The following is a 21,876-nucleotide window of genomic DNA, read 5'->3' as shown; positions in this document are numbered from 1 at the left end:
TTCCCGTCAAAAGTAACCAAACTTAGAGACTGTAAAAAAAATGTTCCTGCACTTAACTTGGGCTGTTTTAAAATAGTCGTTGTTGAAAAATATTATAATTTCACTTAGTTGGAAAAAATAGATGCTTTATAGATACGGCCCCAAATCCACTCTCTCCTTATGTTCATTCAAACATAGTTATTGCTCACACGCCTAAACACAAGGATACTATTGAGTGTTTGAACTTTGCAGGTTTATATAATTATTTACTTCCTGAAAAGGTTTTAGACTTCAAATTGGAAAAGGAATTATCTTTTTGATAATAACAATTTAATACTTCAGTTATCGAAATCAAATCGAAATGTGTATTTTGGGATAATTGAAATAAGCTGCTTAAGCTGGACTATTTACCCCGGTCTGTTGATTATTAAACGTTATTTCAGCTCGTTGTATATATATATATATATATATATATATATATATATATATATATATATATATATTATTATAACTAATCCTTCATGAATATAACCAGAGAGTTTGTTAAGTGTATTCGACAGTGCATCGTGAAATCACATACATTCATAAATCTTTGTTCGTGCAACTGAAATAGCAAATTACAAAATAAAGCAAACGTGAGTTAACTACAAAAATCACTTCAATTCATAAAAAAAAACAAAAGTTGATTATACACAATTTCATTCGATGGATTATTTGCAAGTTCAAACCCTTTGTTCGAAATGAATAATATAAGTCCTTAATAATCAATCACAAGCCATTAGTTGTGATAATAAGTAATAAAAGATAAAGCCTTTTCATATTGTGTATGGAATTTAATTATGCGCTTCACATGTATATCACTGGCCAAGTAATTGCTTACACAATGTCTGTTGATAAATTAGAAGAAAATAATGTTTGTTTCTTGTCCTGAAATACCCTTTTAATAATTGCCTTAAGAATATTTTTTTTATCATTTGTTTGATTATTTCTATCTCAAAGTTTCAAATGAAGTGCGTGTGGCTTTAAACAATACCGTTGATTCGTATACTGATTGTGCACATGTTCTTAAGCATGTAATTATATTTTATGGTAATAGAAACTTCTCAATAAACAAATAAAATATTTTCTAAGCTGCCTTCTCTATTTTGGGGAACATGAAACCTGAAACAAACATATTATTTTGTATGCCTTAGCACCTTACGATAATTGATAACCATTTCAAACTTCGTCTTCTATATTTAAATACACTTCATATACTGATCAAATCAATCGATTATAAAAAGATCGGTTTTCAAAGTATTAAGCACACTATTTCATTTTTGAAACTTAAATTTGTATTTTCCCATTGTATTCAGAGGCAAAAATTTAAGTAAACTACAATAATTGAGCGTGTAATTTATCAAACTAATGAAAGGCCAATCACTTAGAAATAAAAATTTGTTTTGCTCTATTGTTAATCTGTGCAAAATAATCCATAAACCAATATGCAATAGATATGGGTGTTATGCTATAAGTAACACGTCCCCACTTTGCCTGCATTTTATGGTTTAATCCAGCAAATCAATCATCTATATCTTATTTACATACAATGGCCGATTTTGAAGTGCGTTTTAAATCAAAATGAACTGGCACACTTTTTATTTACACATCCTTTGGAATAATACACAAACATCATAAATTGAATTCAGACAAACCCACCCATGTCTTATACAAAGATACATCCTGGAACCATTCAATGAAAACTAAATTTTGCGTTTAAAATTAAACATCGCAAACCCAACACAAAGGTACATTATGTGTAAATAAACACTTAGTTAATGAAGTGAAATTAACAGAAATAAAAGTACGTTACACAAATGCAAATCCTATTGAATGAAACTTATATTATATAGTATTATACACAAATCTAAAAATCTTATACACAGGCCCAACCTTTGTTTAAACAAATGAATAATCGTCCCACTCATTTCTTATTAAAAGGTAATCAAGTAAAATAGATCATTGGTTTCAAGTGAAAATAAAATAAATATTTGTTAGGATGGTATACAACAGGCGCATATCTTGTTTGTACAAAGTATACATTCCACTATTACGAAGAAACAGTATGTCATAAAGTGATAACACAACACATGTTAAATGTAAATTAAAATTAACTAACCAACTTTTTGTGAATAAATATATACATCATGTGTACACAGCTGGGAAAATCATATTAGACTCACCTAACGGCTCGTCCAATATGGGTTTCCCAGTTGTGTTCTCATCCAAATATATTTCCGTACTGTTCAGAACAATGCAATGCTAAATAACCTTCGATTAAAACTAACTTGCCCACTCTATGTTTATGCAATGATACATCATGTGGAATAAAAACACAATCAAATATGGTAAAATACACAAGTTTAAATTATAATGAACAGGCCCACTTTTTGCTAATACAATGCTACATCCTATGGAACGAATTACACGCATATATATAATACACAAGTTTGAATCATTAATAACAGGTCCTGTCTTTGTTTATACAAAGATTAATCCTGTGGAATAAAAACACAATCAAATATGGTATAATATATACCCTTGTGTTATAATTAACAGGGTTACCTTTAGTTTATATAAAGATACATCCGGTGAAATAAAACACAATCAAATATTGTATAATAAACAAATTTGAATTATAGTTAACAGGCCCACCCCTTGTTTGTACAAAGGTTCATCCTGTGGAATAAAAACACACAATCAAATATAGTATTACAAACAAACTTTGTATCATACGCAAGCCTAAATGATAATTAACAGGCATCCTATGGAATAAAAATACAATCAAATATAGTATAATACATACATTTGAATTATAATTAACAGGCCCACCCTTTGTTTATACAAAGGTCCATCCTGTGGAATAAAAGCACAATCAAATATAGTATAATACAAAAATTTGAATTATAATTAACAGGCACAGCCATTGTTTTTACAAAGGTTCATCCATTGGAATACAAACACAATCAACTATGGTAAAAACGACACCTTTGTGTTATAATTAAAGTCTCACTCTTTGTTTATATAAAGATACATACTGACGAATAAAAACAAAATCAAATATATTAAAATAAACAAATTTGAATAACAATTAACAGGCCCACCCTTTGTTTATACAAAGGTTCATCCTGTGGAATAAAACATAAACAGATTTAAAAAACAAAACAAATTTGAATTATAATTTACAGGCCCATCCTTTGTTTATACAAAGGTTCATACTGTGGAATAAAACATAAAGAAATATAAGAAATAATCAGATTTGTATTATAATTAACATATCCACCCTTAGTCTATAAAAGGATTCATCTTGTGGAAAAAACCACAATCAAATATTGTATAATACGCAAGCTTAAATAATAACAGGCCCACCTTTTGGTTATACAAAGGTTCATCCTGTTAAATAAAAACGCAATCAAATAAAGTATAATACACACATATGAATTATAACTAATAGGCCCACTCTTTGTTTATACAAAGGTTCATCCTGTGCAATAAAAACACAATCAAATATAGTATAATTCACAAATTTAAATTACAATGAACAGGCCCACCCTTTGTTTATACAATGGTTCATCATGTGGAATAAAAACACAATCAAATATGGTATAATACAGAAATATGTGTTATAATTAACAGGCCCACCCTTTGTATATACAAAGGTTCATCCTGTGGAATAAAAACACACAATTAAATATGGTATAATACATAAATTTGTATTCTAATTAACAGGCCCACCCTTTGTATATACAAAGGTTCATCCTGTGGAATAAAAATACACAATTAAATATGGTATAATATATAAATTTGTATTATAATAAACAGGCCCACCCTTTGTATATACAAAGGTTCCTTCTGTGGAATAAAAACACAATTAAAATGGTATGATCCAGAAATTTTAATTATAATTAACAGGCCCACCTTTGTTTATACAAAGGTTCATCCTCTGGAATAAAACACAATCAAATAAGGTATACTAGTAATACAGAAATTTGAATTATAATTAACAGGCCCACCCTTTGTTTATACAAAGGTTCATCCTGTGGAATAAAAACACAATTAAATATGGTATAATACAGAAATATGTATTATAATTAACAGGCCCACCCTTTGTTTATACAAAGGTTCATTCTGGGGAATAAAAACACAATCAAATATTTTATAATACAAAAATTTGAATTATAATTAACAGGCCCACCCTTTGTTTTTACAAAGGTTCATCCAGTGGAATAAAATCATAATCAAATATGGTATAAAAGGCACTTTTGTGTTATAATTAACAGGCTCACTCTTTGTTTATATAAAGATACATCCTGAGGAATAAAAACACGATTAATTATCGTATAATTAACAAATTTGAATAATAATTAACAGGCCCACCCTTTGTTTATGCAAAGGTTCATCCCGTGGAATAAAACATAAACACATATAAAAAAACACAACTTTGTATTCTAATTAACAGGCCCACACTAAATTCATATTCAGGTTCATCCTTTGGAATAAAAACACAATCACATATTGTATAATACGCAAGCTTAAATTATAATAAACAGGCTCACCCTTTGTTTATACAAAAGTTCATCCTGTGGAATAAGAACACAATCAAATATGGTATGATACACAAATCTGAATTATAATTAACAGGCCCACCCTTTGTTTATACAAAGGTCCATCCTGTGGAATAAAAACACAAACAAACAAAGTAAAATAAACAAATTTAAATAATGATTATCAGGCCCACCCTTTGTTTATACAAATGTCCATCCTGTGGAATTAAAACACAATCAAATATAGTATAATACAAAAATTTACAAAGGTTCATCCAGTGGAATAAAAACACAATCGAATATGGTATAAAAAACACCTTTGTGTTATAATTAATAGGCTCACTCTTTATTTATATAACGATACATCCTGAGGAATTAAAACACGATCAAATATAGTATAATGCACACATAATAAATAACAAATAAAGTATAATAAACCAATTTGAATAATAATTACAGGCCCATCCTTTGTTTATACAAAGGTTCATCCCGTGGAATAAAACATAAATAAAAAAAACCAAAACACAAATTTGAATAATAATTTACAGACCCACCCTTAGTTTATACAAAGGTTCATACCGTGGAATAAAACATAAACAAATATAAGAAATACACAGATTTGTATTATAATTAACATATCAACCCTTAGTCTATATAAAGGTTCATCTTGTGGAAAAAACACAATCAAATATTGTATAATACGCAAGCTTAAATAATAACAGGCCCACCTTTTAGTTATACAAAGGTTCATCGTGTGAAATAAAAACACAGTCAAATATAGTATAATACACACATATGAATTATAATTAACAGGCCCACCCTTTGTTTATACAAAGGTTCAACCTGTGGAATTAAAACACAATCAAATATAGTATAATACAAAATTTTGAATTATAATTTACAGGCCCACCCTTTGTTTTCACAAAGGTTCATCCAGTGTAATAAAAACACAATCAAATATGGTATAAAAGACACCTTTGCATTATAATTAACAGGCTCACTCTTTGTTTATATAAAGATACATCATGAGGAATAAAACACAATCAAATATAGTATAATAAACAAATTTGAATTATAATTAACAAGCCCACCCTTTGTTTATACAAAGGTTCATCCTGTGGAAGTAAAACACAATCAAATAAGGTAAAATACACCAATTGAATTATAATTAACAGGCCCAACTTATGTTTATACAAAAACACATCCTCTGGAAAAAAAACACAATCAAATATGGGAAAATAGTCATGGTTAAATTATTATTTTTTCATACAAAGAAACATCATGTGGAACATAACACTGATATTGTTTTTTTCACAATTTATAAATAGAAAGTTATATATTTAATTAAAAAGACCCACTCTCTGCTAGCACAGCGTTACAAATTGTCGAATAAAAAAATCAAACATGGTATAATGAATCTTAAAACGAACATAACTCTGTATGTTAAATGTTTGAAATAACACCCCAATACTTTGTTTATACACAAATATATCATATGGATAAAAAATGTACAATAAAGTTATCTGGGACCCTTTGTTTTTGATATATTCATAATCTATACTATATTAAACTTTGTCCGCAAGGCATGCAATACAAGGACGTTAAAATCACAAAAACGTGTGTTCCAGCTTACAAATTAACAAACTTATATACAAAAATACATTGTGAATAATAACGGAAAAATACTTATTAATCAAAGGTGAACTATATATCATATATACAGTGAGGCACATATAGTAAATAAAATAAAGTTAAAAATGTGATGATTTTGAAAATAATTTTAAACAAAATATAATAACATAATGCATAAACCACTACATATGTTGAAATTAAACATAAAGCTTTTTTAAACGTATGTTAACCATGTATTCATTAAAAATAATTCGCATACTCGACATCCATTCGACAAACTATTTCACGCACATTTAAAGACATTATTATTTAAAACATGACAGCAAATAATTATCTTAATTAAGATAAAGTAACAGTTCATCTGATATATAAATATGTTCATTTAAAGTTATACATAGTCTTAATTCTGGTTTAAAGCAAATTCCTAAGCATATCTATCTGATGTACACATATTTACAATTATAGTAATCTATTAACTAACATCTAAGCTAATATACTCTAAGCGCCTTTATAGGTTATGAAAACAACGAAATCTTGCAAATTTACATACACGTAAGGAAACACTTTTACCTTAACCTTTTTTTCAAATAACAAGCAAATGTAAAAGCTTTTGTAAAACTTGAATATTTTAGCATGTAAATAAAAGAAGTGGACTGAAATTTATATAAGTAATATTTACAAACAAAATGTTTAATAGCTTAGTCTAATGTATTTAAAAATATTTCTATTAACAACAAAAGACATAAATGACATCATTTCAATTAAATATTATACTGTTTCAATAATTGCAGAATTGTTTCCCCCACATACACATATTATAATGAAGAATGCTAACGCATCTGTCCTATAGAAAACAAAACAATAATAGATATCTAAATGTCAACGACACTTATTTTCATAACTGCGATATTTCGATGACCAAACATCGATCCGTCTGGTAGATAATATTCTCTTGACGTAATTTTATTGGCATATGGTTTAAATAATTTACTATATGTAGTCCTCCACGAACGCTATAATTTCATGAGCAGTTTCCTTTGCAAATGCGGCATCGTCTAAACTGAATACGTCAGAAGGCAGCTTGTTCATTTCAACGGCATCTGGATACCGAAGTCGGAAGTACTGCCTGTCCGATATGTTTAGGCGTGATTCGAACAATCTTACCTGAAATATATTAAAACATTGATACATAAATGATACGGTAACGGTTTGGGAAACATGGTTAAGAGAGAGTTTTATTAGACATATATCGGCAATAGTTAATGAAATTAAACGCGAGCGCGAATTACGAATTGTTTCACTTTAAGTGACGAGGGTCGAAGGTGAAAGAACTGTTGTGTACAGCATAGAGTGGTATATCTACATTGTAAACACAGGGCGCACTGTTATGGCACGGTCAGTCACTTATATTCAAATGATTCTTTAAAAGTTCCACTTCTTTTTCTGTTATTAACAATTTAGTCTATAACTTAACATTCATAGTGTGAGTTTAAAATGTAACACAATACATTCTAGGAAGTGGACAACATTATCTCAAATGCAACATATAAATGAAGTTTAAGAGATGGGTGATCGGCCACAGATTGAAAATCACCCAAGTAAAACACTACATATTCACAATTGTAGTTGAATTAACTGTTTTGTACCCTGTTGTCAATGACAACGTTCAATAACTAGCGCTAGCTACTTCCTGCACTTGTGCCATGCTGTCAATGACATCGTTCAATTACTAGCGCAAGCTAATTCATGCACTTCTGCTGTGCTGTCAATGACACCCTTCAATTACTAGCGCAAGCTACTTCATGCACTTCTGCTGTGCTTTCAATGACATCCTTAAATAACTAGCGCTAGCTACTTTCTGCACTAGTGCCGTGCTGTCAGTGACAGCGTTCAATAACTAGCCCAAACTACTTCCTGCACTTGAACCGTGTTGTCAATGACAGCGTTTAATAACTAGCCCAAACTACTTCCTGCACTTGAACCGTGTTGTCAATGACAGCGTTCAATAACTAGCCCAAACTACTTCCTGCACTTGAACCGTGTTGTCAATGATAGAGTTTTATAACTAGCGCAAGCTACTTCCCGCACTTGTACCTTGCTGTCAATGACATCGTTCAATAACTAACGTAAGTTACTTCCTGCACGCGTAAGCTCCATCTACCTGTCTCGTGAAAGAACTAAAAGAAAAGTCAGTATAAAAAATTAGATTGTGAGTGTATAATAATACATACCTTTTCTTTAATGTCATCAATCTCAATTCCATCTGCAATGCTGCATAGATTATGTGACCATCGCGGACATCGATTGGCATCTCTGGAAAATCTGGCAGCTTTAAGCGCCTTTTCACATGCCTGTAAGATGTAAATATAACATTGAAAAGGCAATCTTCGAAAGCAGGAAGTATCAGATAAGACGTCTCCCATTTATAATCATAATCTCATTGATGGAAACATCTCATATGAAATAATAATACGTTAACGTATGTTAGGCGGTCAGCAGTTTCTTGTAGGTTTATTATTTTCTTGTTTATTGTTTATTGCATATTCTTTCAATTTGCTACATTCGGTTAAAAGTTTATCAGCAAAATAACGTAAAACATATTTTTAAATACCTTTCAATTAATTATAAATAATGCACATTTTTTACGCTTTTCATGTATCAATACTATCAGTACTGAAATGATGATTCCGATTTTAAATCGAACTGTTCTTCAAAATAAACGCGGGACTTTATTTTATAAATCTTTCCTTTTTAAAATGCCTCGATCCGTTGGCAGTCACTTGTAAAATACTATTAACCTTGTGCCTGGTACAGTTAAAGGAGCACCATGATACTTTTATGATCGAATATTACTGTGAGTTTGTTAACAAATTCCTGCTGTCATTTAATAACATACTTATTGAATGGTTTTTCAGCCAAAATTTAAAACCATGCAAAAATTGTTTATTTATACCTTTTGTATAACAGTGTTATTACTAGTGCGTTTTGACCCGGTAGGTCGTATTCGAGGCTAGAGAATATTGCAGAATTAGATTTCAAGGGGCGCAAGCCGAGTGTTATCCAAAATCTGCAAAATATCCACAAAAGTCGAATACAATATTCTTGATCAAAACACAGTTCTAATAAGCCTTTTATTATATACATTATTGGTAAGATCACTTAACAGATACATGCTTTCATAATGAATTTCATTTTAACGACGTACTATTTTGTATTATGCCGTATTTTTAACATCGCTTCTGATACTTTTATGACGCGACGTTAGCAGAGTGGAACACGGCCGTCCGTATTGCACTGGAGTGGAACACGGCCGTCCGTATTGCACTGGAGTGAAACACGGCCGGCCGTATTGCACAGGAGTGGAACACGGCCGTCCGTATTGCACTGGAGTGAAACACGGCCGTCCATATTGCACTGGAGTGGAACACGGCCGTCCGTATTGTAATGGGAGTGGAGCACGGCCGTCTGTATTGCACTGGAGTGGAACACGGCCGTCCGTATTGCCATGGAGTGAAACACGGCCGTCCCTATTGGACTGGAGTGAAACACGGCCGTCCCTATTGCACTGGAGTGGAACACGGCCGTCCCTATTGCACTGGAGTGAAACATGGCCGTTCCTATTGCACTGGAGTGAAACACGGCCGTCCGTATTGCACTGGAGTGGAACACGGTCATCCCTATTGCACTGGAGTGAAACACGTCCGCCCCTATTGCACTGGAGTGAAACACGGCCGTCCCTATTGGACTGGAGTGGAACACGGCCGTCCGTATTGCACTGGAGTGGAATACGGCCGTCCCTTTTGAACTGGAGTTGTACACAGACGTCCGTATTGCACAGGAATGGAACACGGCCTTTCGTATTGCACTGGAGTGGAACACGGCTGTCCGTATTGCACTGGAATGGAACACAGCCGTCCGTATTGCACGGGAATGGAACACGACCGTCCGTATTGCACTGGAGTGGAACACGGCCGTCCGTATTGCACTGGAGTGGAACACGGCCGTCCGTATTGCACTGGAGTGGAACACAGCCATCCGTATTGCACGGGAATGCAACACGACCGTCCGTATTGCACTTGATTGAAACACGGCCATCCGTATTGCACTGAAGTGGAACACGGCCGTCCGTATTGCACTAGAGTGGAACCCGGCCGTCCGTATTGCACTGGAGTGGAACACAGCCGTCCGTATTGCACGGGAATGAAACACGACCATCCGTATTTTACTGGATTGGAACACGGCCATCCGTATTTCACTGGAGTGGAACACGGCCGTCCGTATTGCACGGGAATGCAACACGACCGTCCGTATTGCACAGGATTGGAACACGGCCATCCGTATTGCACTGAAGTGGAACACGGCCGTCCGTATTGCACTATAGTGGAACCCGGCCGTCCGTATTGCACTGGAGTGGAACACAGCCGTCCGTATTGCACGGGAATGAAACACGACCATCCGTATTGTACTGGATTGGAACACGGCCATCCGTATTTCACTGGAGTGGAACACGGCCGTCCGTATTGCACGGGAATGAAACACGACCATCCGTATTGCACTGGATTGGAACACGGCCTTCCGTATTGCACTGAAGTGGAACACGACCGTCCGTATTGCACTGGAGTGGAACACGGCCGTCCGTATTGCACGGGAATGGAACACGACCGTCCGTATTGCACTGGATTGGAACACGGCCATCCGTATTGCACTGGAGTGGAACATGGCCGTCCGTATTGCACTGGAGTGGAACACGACCGGCCGTATTTTGCGATATGAAGTGCGTTGGGATTTTATAATATATATAACTTAATACCGTTTAACTTCTATCCTTCAAAGAAACAGGAACCATAACCCGTTGTAAAATATTACTTACTGTAATTTAATGTTGATGTTTATATCATTTCATCATATGTTATCCAGTTTGATAATGCCATAACGTGTTTTTTATTTATTAAATGTGTAAGGGACGATATCACTTAGCACGATTAACAACAATTTAGTTGAAAAAAATGTCTTAATTGGTAATAATCCAACATATCATACGGTTACTACATTTCTGAAATGTATGTAGTGCGGGAAATGACATTGCTATGTTAGTTTGTGGTATTCGTCTCATTATCAGCGCATGTGAAACAGGTAGGATTTTGTGTTATAATTTACTAGAAAAATAACGACATGTGATTAAAAATCAAAATGGACAACAACTCGAACGTTATAAAAAAACTGGCAAGAATTTTATTTCAAAGCCTATTGATTTTAGGCATATCTTTACTAAATGCACCGAAATACCCCATTGTGTATGAAACATTATTTTCGCTTATTTTATCAAATGATTGCTCGGAAATCTGCATTCAAATCTAATTCCTTTAGTCATATACATATGTTACTTTTTATCAAAAACAACATTTAGGTTTGCCAACAGAAAATATAATTTTCAAGAAAATCAAAGTATAAATTGTTTAACTGCGTACTTTTCAATTGAGAATAGAAGAAAGAAAATAAAACCTACAATAATATTATAGGTGAACGTCAGCGCAATTAAACATTCCATAAACAAACTTTAGACCAATAATGGATATTAATCTATAATTACTCTTAAATGTACTTCCGTTTAAACGCGTACGGAAGCTTTCAAACTGTGTTGCTTTTATGTGAGTTTGTAAAACTCTAAAAAGCAAACATTTGCCTTTCATTCGAAGAGATGTTCATCTGCGTCATGCTTCCAGAATGTTTTGTTGGAAACGGATGTTTTAATCGGAAATGGGTATTATTCAAGAAGCTTTCATATATTTGAGGGGACATCATATAAAGTTACAAATGTTTCTATACGTTTAACAATAACATCATGAAACTTCAATGCTACTTGAACATGCATTAGTAAAGTGGTTCGCTCATGTTTTGGACCAAAAATAAGTTATTATTGTTTTACTCTATAATATCAAAATTGCAGAGCAAAGTAGAGTTACAGCATAAAAAAGTATTTTGGTTTTAGTGGGGTTCGAACCCACGCCGGTAAAGTCAAGATAAAAATAGAAATCAGCCGGCTAGTCCACACGGCCACCGTGATTTCTAATTGCGTTATGAACTCTAATTTCAACAGTGGTCTTCATGGACTTTTAGCAAATATCAACATTTGCTGAAGGGTTACAGCTTTTTGATTTTTTTTTGTTTTAACACTCCTTATGATTCGCAACACTTTATTTTTTAATTAAAAAGTGCATTTTACAAACCATGAGCGAGTCATCTTAACACCTACAGGATTGATATTTTATAGTATACATATTTTTGATATTTTTGTATAAAAAATGTTAGTATTTTAGTGTTTGGTCATGCATCTTAATTTTAAAAGAAAGAAAAAGAAATGTTCCCTAAGAGTTCAGTCACTTCGTTGTAGCTAATGCATGTCAGCAATATATCGAGTGCATGAACAACCTATTTCTTTCATTACAAAGAATACCTTGAATATCATAACATTCCTTTGTCATAAGACCTAATAAACAAACTGATTAACACAATTGTCCAACTGGGATCATGAACATTGGTTTACTCTATTGTGCATTAATATAACTGGTGTTATTGATTGCAAATAGAGTTGATGTTGTCTGCGATAGCTAAACATGCAGCTAGCGACTGGAATCATGATATATAACACATATACATACTAGAGATTGCTTTTTTGAAAAAGCGCTTGTCTCCCCTATTGTGTGGTCGAAGCTGAGAAAAAATAAATGATGGACATGAAATTTGTAACTTTGGACTGGAGACAAACCAACAGTGAAGTTTGGTTTATTCGATTATATTAAATAGTGAAGAGAAGAAAGTGTTGTTGATTAATCATGGAAAATGTAAACGAAGTTTGCATTGTATGAAGTTCCTGGGCGCAAGCGTTATTCAATTATTGATCGGAAACCATTTTTCAGCTCACAGTCATCGTGACCATGACCTTTTACCTACTGATCACAACATCAATAGGGATCATCTACATAACCAACTTGCATACCAAGTATTAAGTTCTTGGGTGCAAGTGTTCTTTAGTTACTGAGCGGTAACCATTTCTTTAACTCAAGGTCATGGCAACCTTGACCTTTGACCTACTGATCTCAAAATCAATAGGGGTCATCTACTAGTCATGACCGACTAGCGTACCAAGAATGAAGTTCCTGGGTACAAGCGTTCTTAAGTTATTGAGCAGAAACCATTTTTAAGCTTAAGGTCACCGCCAACGTATCATTTTTTACCTGAAGGTAACCTTGACCTTTGACCTTTTGATCTGAAAATCAATAGGGGTCATCTTCTAGTCATGAACAACTAGCTTACCAAGTATGAAGTTCCCGAAACCAAATGATCTTTAGTTATTGAGCGGAAACTTTTTCTTCACTTCAAGGTCATGGCAACCTTGACCTTTGACCTAGTGATCTCAAAATCAATATGGGTCATCTTCTAGTCATGACCAACTAGCATACCAAGTATGAAATTCCTGGTTGCAAGCGTTCTCTAGTTATTGAGCGGAAACAGTTTCTTCACCTCAAGGTCACGGTGACCTTGACCATTGACATACTGATCTCAAAATCAATAGGAGTCATCTACTAGTCATGAACAACTATGAAGTTCCTGGGTACAAGCTTTCTTTAGTTATTGAGCAGAAACCATTTTTAAGCTTAAGGTCACTGCCAACATAACATTTTTTACCTGAAGGTAACCTTGACCTTTGGATCTCAAAATCAATAGGAGTCATCTAATAGTCATGAACAACTAGCATACCAAGTATGAAGTTCCTGGACCCAAAGGATCTTTAGTTATTGAGTGGAAACCGTTTCTTCACCTCAAGGTCACGTTGACCCTGATCTTTGACCTAGTGACCCCAAATTCAATAGGGGTCATCTACTAGTCATGACCAACTAGCATACCAAGTATGAAGTTCCTGGGTCTAAGAGTTCTATAGTTATTGGGCGGAAACGAAGTGTGACGTACTGACTGACTGACTGACAGACTGATGGACTGACTGACGGACAGGGCAAAAACAATATGTCTCCCCATGAATGGGGGAGACATAAAGATATTACACGCAAATGATTTTTACATGGAAGGTCACCACGACCTTGACTATTGACCTTGTTACCCCCAAAACAATTGGGATCATCTAGACATCATGACCAACCTCACTTCAAAGTTTGGTGAACCTAGATCAAAGCATTCTCCTGATATTGCACGGAAATATTTTTTTACATTAGAGGTCACAGCGACGTTGACCTTTGACCTTGTGACCCCCCAAAATATAGGAGTTTTCTAAACCTCATGATCAACCTCCCTACCAAGTTTGGTGAACCTAGGTCAAACCATTCTCAAGATATTGAGCGGAAATGTTTTTTACATTGGGGGTCGCCGCGACCTTGACCTTTGACCTTGTGACCCCAAAAACAATAGGGATCTTCTACACCTCATGACCAACCTCCCTACCAAGTTTGGTGAACCTAGGTCAAACCGTTCTCAAGATTTTGAGCAGAAATGTTTTTTATATTGGGGGTCGCCGCGACCTTGACCTTTGACCTAGTGACCCCAAAAACAATAGGGATCCTCTACACCTCACGACCAACCTCCCTACCAAGTTTGGTGATCCTAGGTCATGCGGTTTTCCAGTTATCGATCGGAAACGAAGTGTGACGTACGGACGGACTGACGGACTGACGGACTACCGGACAGGGCAAAAACAATATGTCTCCCCCAGAGAGGGGGAGACATAATTATTTAGAATTACCTGGTGTAATTGATAGCAAATCCAGTTGAACCCCTTGAATCCCTCTTCGGGATTGGCAAGCATACCACTCGCGACGTGAAAGTCCGTTTTCGCTTGGCGTAGCCATCGTTTCGCTTCTCCGATGTTTGGGACGGGAACGTACTCATTGCTGCTGCTAGTATTATAACCACTGGTGAAATACGCATTGTAATGTCGTTTTCTTTCGTGAAATTCTTGAGCGAACACTCGACCTTTGCATTCAATCCTTGTACTAAAATTGTAGTAACGAGACCGAAACGTACTCGAAGAAAATGTTCCGCTGGATCGCATAGCATGCTCGTTTTCCTCCAATTCGACTATAAGTTTTTTGATAAAGTCGAATATTTCCTTTGCATAATCTTCTAAACCAGGGTTTCTGTCGGGATGCCATCTTAACAATTGTCGCTTTATCAATATTTTTCTCTCTGTTTCGATCATCTGAAAAGCTGCAGTTAACAATTCCCTTACCCTTTGGCGATTTTCGTCAAGAGGTAGTGTGATTATGTGTTGTAAGTCATAAAGTTCCACTTCTCTATTAGTATTTTGAGAATTTGGGGAAACGAAACGATAAAGTTTGAATATTGGCGCTTCGATGAAACCTCTAGTTTCGCCAGCATTTACCGTGTAACGTAAAGCTATGATTGAAGATCCCGCAAATTTTGGTATTTGACTTATGATATGAACGTATATAAATGCGTTATTTTCATCATCTTCATATTCTACTTCCATAGCTACGAATTCAAATTCATGCGCTTTAAAGGGAACTATTTCTTGGAGTAGAAATGGGTAAAATTCCCGATTTACGTAGGTTCCAGGCTTTGGAAATACGGAAGAGGGTTTAAAATCAATTTGCGCAACTCTGCGTCTATCAAGCAGTTCAGGAATTTTTTCAGGTGTTTTTCTGTAGTTCAATAATGCACCCAGTATAATACATCTGTCTTTGTCCAGGGTATGTTCGGTGCATTTTTGTACTAGATCGAAAATTCCGTCTTCCTCGGAAAGTATCATTGTTTCATCTGAAGCGCCCTGAAAGTCAAAGTACAGTTCAAAGGACGAGATCCCATTGGCACAATTTATATCCTTTAAATAACATGTTCTTTGCAAGCGTATCCCATCCAACACACTGCCTTTGTATGACACTGTTGCTACTAATCCATTTACTTCTTTAATACGGATATTTCTCAATTTGTTTCTTGATCTATATTCTAAATCAGTCGTTGGTTGTCCCTTGTGACCTAATCCACACTGATCACGAATGAGCCTGATTATTCCATTAATTAAACTTTCACTACGAACAAAGCACTGCCAATCACAGGACACAGGAGAATGTACAGTTTCAATCGAATCTATAAACACACTTTCAACGACGACTTCGCTTAGAAAAGACGGCTGCATAGAATCAGGTAATGTTCTAAACATTGCATCTGTGTCTGTTAATTCCATTATTTCCATTTCCTTGAATCCAAGAACGTAATCAATGTCAGCAACACCTTTTAAAATATCCGCATATGTTTTATTGTCACATACAGTGAGACTTGACGATTCTCTCAGTTTCATTTCTTTGTTTGGAAGAAACAATTTTAACTCGTTATCTCTAGGTGATCCATCAAGTTTGAAAAGTAGTGTGATTGTCTGTGCAACCTTTTTAAGCAAACGTGGTGGCAAAGTCTGATCATTAAAATCGTTTTTTATTGATTCCAGCACTTTTATACACTGGGATCTACAAGGTTGATTCATCGCTCCAAGTGTTTCAAATAGGTCAATGTATTTTCGTAAGGATTTTGGTAGTTTGTACAAATATGGCTTGATCTCAGTGTTTTTAAACGAGGAGCTTTCAAATACCATGTCGGCTTTAATCATAGCCTCGTTAGGTATGAGAACAAAATATGAATTCCTTAATCTATTCAACTCAGGGCTGTCTAAATGATCCTTTAAAAAGTCGTATAGCTTAGTGATATATTTCACGTTGTCACGTGTTTGGGTTGTTTTCCTTATGAAATCTTTGTGAAATACTTCAGTTACATTATGACTATGAACAATAACCCTTTCTACTGACGGATACTTCAACACACCAAGTTCTTGACGGCGTTTATCTGACCTGATAGTTAAGGCACTGTATAAAAGCGGTGTACTTGACCAACATATATCCTCCCATGTGTGTGTTGTTGACCCATTGAAACAAATAAACCCATTTGGCTTGATAAAAGAGTTGTATATGGCACGTTTGTCAACGTCAACTGCGTGCGAGATAACAAACTTTATATTTTTGAGCTCCTGGAGGACGTTTTCGCTAAAGAAATTATCCTCAGCAGCCAAAATAAACGACGTAAGTACGCTTGATTTTTTCTGCAAATCGTTTATATTCATTCGAGCATTTGCGGATTCATGTGCGATACATTTTGCAAATTCCAACACTTGTTGTTGAGTAGGGTGTGTGATAAGTCCCAATGCTTCAATGAATCTTTTCCAGACGTTTGTTCTAAAGTGCTTTGGAAGGAATTCATCCTCAGTAAGCATTTCAACAAATATATTGTTTCTGTGGCTATAGAACTCGTTTACGCGTCTATCTTGATTTCCCATTCGAATAAGCTGAATGTCCATGAGATTTCGAAAAATTTGCTCTGTATACCCCGAGCTTTCGGTAACATCTCGACAAACATGATCTCTGATATATTCCAGGTGTTTCAGTCTGTGAGCATATGAAATTGCTTGAAAATTTGGAACAATTATTTCTGCATACAGTCGGTCAATTTCATAACTTGACGAAAGAAGTTTTAACAGATTGGAATACTTTGTATTACACATTGCAAATGTTGTATTTGTAGCCTCGGCGATTTCTTTCATTCCATCTGGAGGAATTCTTGAAGATATAATACCAACCTTTTTGTCGTTTTCAATACTAATTAATTCTCCGTTTACAGATTCGAACAACGGCAATGACCGTATCATGTTCTCAAATTCGACAATCATAAGCATTTCTTCTAGCCTTTCTGAAAAATATCCAAGTAAATCGGCAGCTTCAGAATTTGAGATTCTGCCTTGTAACTTTTGTTTGTAAAAGTTAAGACACTTGATTAATTTTTCTGGACTTGACACAGATGCAATCACTTTTTCTAACCCATTTTAATATCTAAATCCCTTTGTATGATATCAATAAATAACCAACTAGTGTCTAAAGTTGGCAAATTGAGTTTTGAAATAGTTCCATGAACATTTTTATTACCGCTTTCAACAGTATACAGTCTGTACGATTGGTCTAGAGGAATTAAGCATTTTGATGCATCCCCTTGTGTTGTACTATGTGACGGGAGGAACGACCAATCCTTGAAATAAGAAAGGTTTGTTACGAATTGGTCAACTAAAAACATTTTGGAGTGGTTGAGCGAGTTTTCATGTAAAAACATGAAGAACCTGTACAGGTCAATCCCAGTTTTTTCGTACTGAAACGATTCTACTTCAAAGTCATTTTCACAATGAAAAACAGTTTCACCTAATGAAAGCGGAAGCAGATTGAGTAAATCCTCTACCACCAATTCTTTCAACACTCCAGAATGGAAAAGATATGTCTTGTGCTTAAAATATTCAACTATATCTCTGTGCATAAATTCGTTGGCTGATCCGGGTAACAGGGAAACGTACAGTGAGCAAAAAACTGGCTCATTTGAGTCAAACATTTGAAGACATCCGTCTTGAGTAAGACATATTGGCAGCCCTTGAAACCTTTCCTTAAATTGTTTGGCCTCAAGAAGGAATGAAATCATTCGTTTGAAATGTTCGATCGACATAAAGCATGACTGTTCTAAGTCTAGACCTCTGATTTCCACATCAGTTTCATGAATGAATTTCAATGCCAAATCAGGTGTGCAACTTAAAACGTTCAACTCTACTTCTTCTATTGATTGTTTAACGACTTCGGGACTTTCTACAATTTTCATTCCGATTCGCATCATTATAGACTTCACCGGGTCTTGTTGTAATTGCAATACATCATGTGCCGAATTCGATTTGTAAAAAAATCCTCCTGCCTTATCGTCTTCACTGCGAGCTAAATGCGTCCATTCCAAACTTAAACTATGTTCATTGTCTTGAGAATCAGATGTAAACAGAATCGGAAATAATTTACACTCATTCTTCAAAATCATTTGGTATAGATTTTGTACAAAGTATTTCCAGTTATCGTCTGTTGCAAATAAAGGTCTTGGAAACATTTCATTGTATTGCCTCAATATTTTCTTGAGGTTTGCCTGAGTCAAACCTTTCTCAGAAAGATCATGAACCCTGTTCTGTACTTCAAGAGCTGATGTACAAAATGCTTCAGGCAATAAGCTCGACAACAAGTATTTGTTCCATGTTTCGCCAACGGTGCTGCTGATTAACTTCCGTCTTCCCCGATCCACTGAAAAATGGCCGTTCAAGTGAAACGGTAAACCAGTTGATAAAGGCAATGGTAACAAGCAAAAAGCTGTATGAGTTTGCTGTAGTTCTCTGTTTTCTGTTTCAAACACTGGTATCGATATCCCTACCTCTGGCATTAAACCAAGGTCCCCGACGGCGAATGCCTGCCTTAATTTACAGGAAGTATCTTTCTCATGTGGTTTGGTATCACTTGAAAACTGATTGCATACAAGCCATCGTTTGCACTTACGCCTGCCTTCAACAATAGATAAATTGTAAGTCACTGAAAATCGATCTTCATCAATGTTTCCATACTTATCTAACATGTTCTTTTTGCAAACTGCTTTAACCTTATCAAAATATTGTTTTCTTCTAATTTCATCAGATTCCGTCAATTTGGCTTCTACTTTAAACTCGTTGCATACCTTGCCATCTACATAATTTGATATTGCGATGGAGTTTATGTTTTTCAAAAAGTGAAGGCATGAACTCGCATCCTTTCGAAGCAGACCAAGTAATTTATCGATTTGAGATTCGCAAATACAATGAACACTTATTTCTGACTCTTCTTGTCGCAATGGCAAACGGAACATTGTTCCTTTTTCAGACACAAATCCTGGATATCCTTTCAAAATATCCTTAAAATCATTATCCATATCGTCAATGTCACATCTAATTCCTGGTTCATCTAATTCAGGGATTTCCTTAAACAAGGGATCAAATATACACAGAACTCCTTCTTTTCCCAAGCCAGGACCCTTACTGTAAAACGATGGGGTGTCAGTGATATGATAAACTGCATTAAACCCTAAACCGTATTGTCCAGTTTTGGTTGGATCATCAGTTTTGCTACCGATTCCTAAATTTCTTATCCCTTCTAAATCACTATCAGTAAAATGGGCATCATTGTAGATGCACAATGCCGGTCCTAATGTTTGGTTTTGGCCGATCGAATGTGCAATTTTCTGAGTTCTGAAGAATTTTATAAAATTTATTTCGGTTGCACCAGCGTCATCGGCATTTTGAATAAACTCCTTGAATATACTGACATCACTAGGATAATCTATGAGTAGACCAGTCAATCGTGTGGTCAGCTTTTCTCTTTGACCGAAGGAAAATATTCCTTTTGAAAAACCTTTGATTAAACTTGTTTTCTTTGATTGAACCCCAACAGCCTTTGCGATATTTGGAGGTACATCACCGTGAACTAGTCTAACCTTTCTACACCAACGCCATTGAACGGCTTGGTCGTCCAATGCTAGCTCATATGTTGGGGCTAGAACATTCTTTTCATCCGGTGCAACGATGGAATCTTTGTATTGCAGCAGATCCTCAGTCTTCATATGTTCTCGTTTTATTATTGAATGCACATTTCTAAGCAAGTTTATTATTAACTTCTTTTCTTTGCATGGCTTGCCTTTCCATAATTTTGTTTTTCTTTCCATGACCGCTAGTATATCTTCGATGCTGAAGTGTTCCTTAACACCTAATTTTTTGAATAATCGTAATTGTAAATCCGATAAATAATGCAAAACGCAAAGTTCCGGGGAGCAATCTATTTCCATGTTCATAGCCACTTGCTTTACGTGAAAAAACTGTTTCCCGACCATAATAATTTTTTTATCAAACACATCCGTTACGTTGTCATCTATGCTTTGACGATTTGCTTGTACAGATTGTTTGTTCAAAACTTTATCCAATTCAGAATATACCTGATTCACTATTTTCTCAGTCACTGCGTTGAAACTTTCATTGGGGCCTTTATATTCGTTGGTTAACACATATAACTGCTGCAACAATACATCTGCAGTTAAACTTTCCTGTGATCTAATTCCTAAACATCTTGACAACTCTTTACCAACTTGACAACTACTGTCTACTACGCAATCAACGGATCCGACTGCATAAACAAAGCGGCTTTCATATAACGAACATGGCTTCCCAACCATAGCTCTTACAGGTTTATTTATTCTCCTGTGCTCTTGACACAAAGATTTTGTGACAGATTTCAAGTCTTCGCATTTTTCGGATTGAAATGAGAATTTCCACATTGGAAGTCTTGTTTGCACAAGAATTGTAAATAAGCCTCCAATTTCTGAAACCAGCGATGATTTTATATTCGACAAGTGTTTATTTATGTACCAAAACACAGCATCTATACGTAACACAGTACACGGTGAGCATTTCTGTGATAACATTTCTATACTTTCACATCTGTCCATCAACACTTCTTCAGTTAACGTATCACACATCATTCCTAACTCACCCAATCTGGTTAATAGATTCATATCTCTAAGTCCATTTGTCTTAAGCACAAATCGTTCTTCTTCTTCAAAAAACATTTTCGCCAAGTCCTTTTTTGGATGTATAAGTTCATCGATTTTTCTAAGACGTCCATTGGGTTGAGTGGGGATACAGGAAACACGTTTTAACTGTTCTTGAACGCATTCGTTTTGGCATAAGATTGCATGCCGTAGCATTACATTGCGCTCATCCATTTTTCCTCTCCAATATTTA

General features: G+C 35.1%; 2 protein-coding genes across 2 annotated transcripts; both read right to left on the bottom strand.

Moving 5' to 3' along the window:
- Positions 1-485: 485 nt before the first annotated feature.
- LOC128241866 (sacsin-like) lies at positions 486-19,056 on the bottom strand. The gene is made up of 3 exons (XM_052958979.1): positions 14,947-19,056; positions 8,426-8,545; positions 486-7,358 (listed from the first exon to the last, which is right to left on the bottom strand). The coding sequence occupies exons 1-3, from the start codon at positions 17,938-17,940 to the stop codon at positions 7,185-7,187; spliced, it is 3,288 nt and encodes a 1,095-aa protein (XP_052814939.1). The 5' UTR covers positions 17,941-19,056; the 3' UTR covers positions 486-7,184.
- LOC128241344 (sacsin-like) lies at positions 17,946-21,443 on the bottom strand. The gene is made up of 2 exons (XM_052958272.1): positions 19,125-21,443; positions 17,946-17,954 (listed from the first exon to the last, which is right to left on the bottom strand). The coding sequence occupies exons 1-2, from the start codon at positions 21,408-21,410 to the stop codon at positions 17,946-17,948; spliced, it is 2,295 nt and encodes a 764-aa protein (XP_052814232.1). The 5' UTR covers positions 21,411-21,443.
- Between the last annotated feature and the right edge of the window lie 433 nt (positions 21,444-21,876).

This window comes from Mya arenaria, chromosome 7, assembly GCF_026914265.1.
Source record: "Mya arenaria isolate MELC-2E11 chromosome 7, ASM2691426v1".
In the NCBI taxonomy this organism is placed as follows: domain Eukaryota; kingdom Metazoa; phylum Mollusca; class Bivalvia; order Myida; family Myidae; genus Mya; species Mya arenaria.
The sequence above is the reverse complement of the archived record's forward strand: the minus strand, read 5'-3'. Positions and strand labels throughout refer to the sequence as shown.

Excerpts from the sequence above, each read along its gene's own strand:
- LOC128241866 (XM_052958979.1), bottom strand. The coding sequence starts at position 17,940 with ATGCTTATGATTGTCGAATTTGAGAACATGATACGGTCATTGCCGTTG. Across the intron at positions 8,546-14,946 it reads TTTGCTATCAATTACACCAG|GCATGTGAAAAGGCGCTTAA; the intron begins GTAATTCTAAAT and ends TACATCTTACAG. Across the intron at positions 7,359-8,425 it reads TTGATGACATTAAAGAAAAG|GTAAGATTGTTCGAATCACG; the intron begins GTATGTATTATT and ends AATATATTTCAG.
- LOC128241344 (XM_052958272.1), bottom strand. The coding sequence starts at position 21,410 with ATGTGGAAATTCTCATTTCAATCCGAAAAATGCGAAGACTTGAAATCT.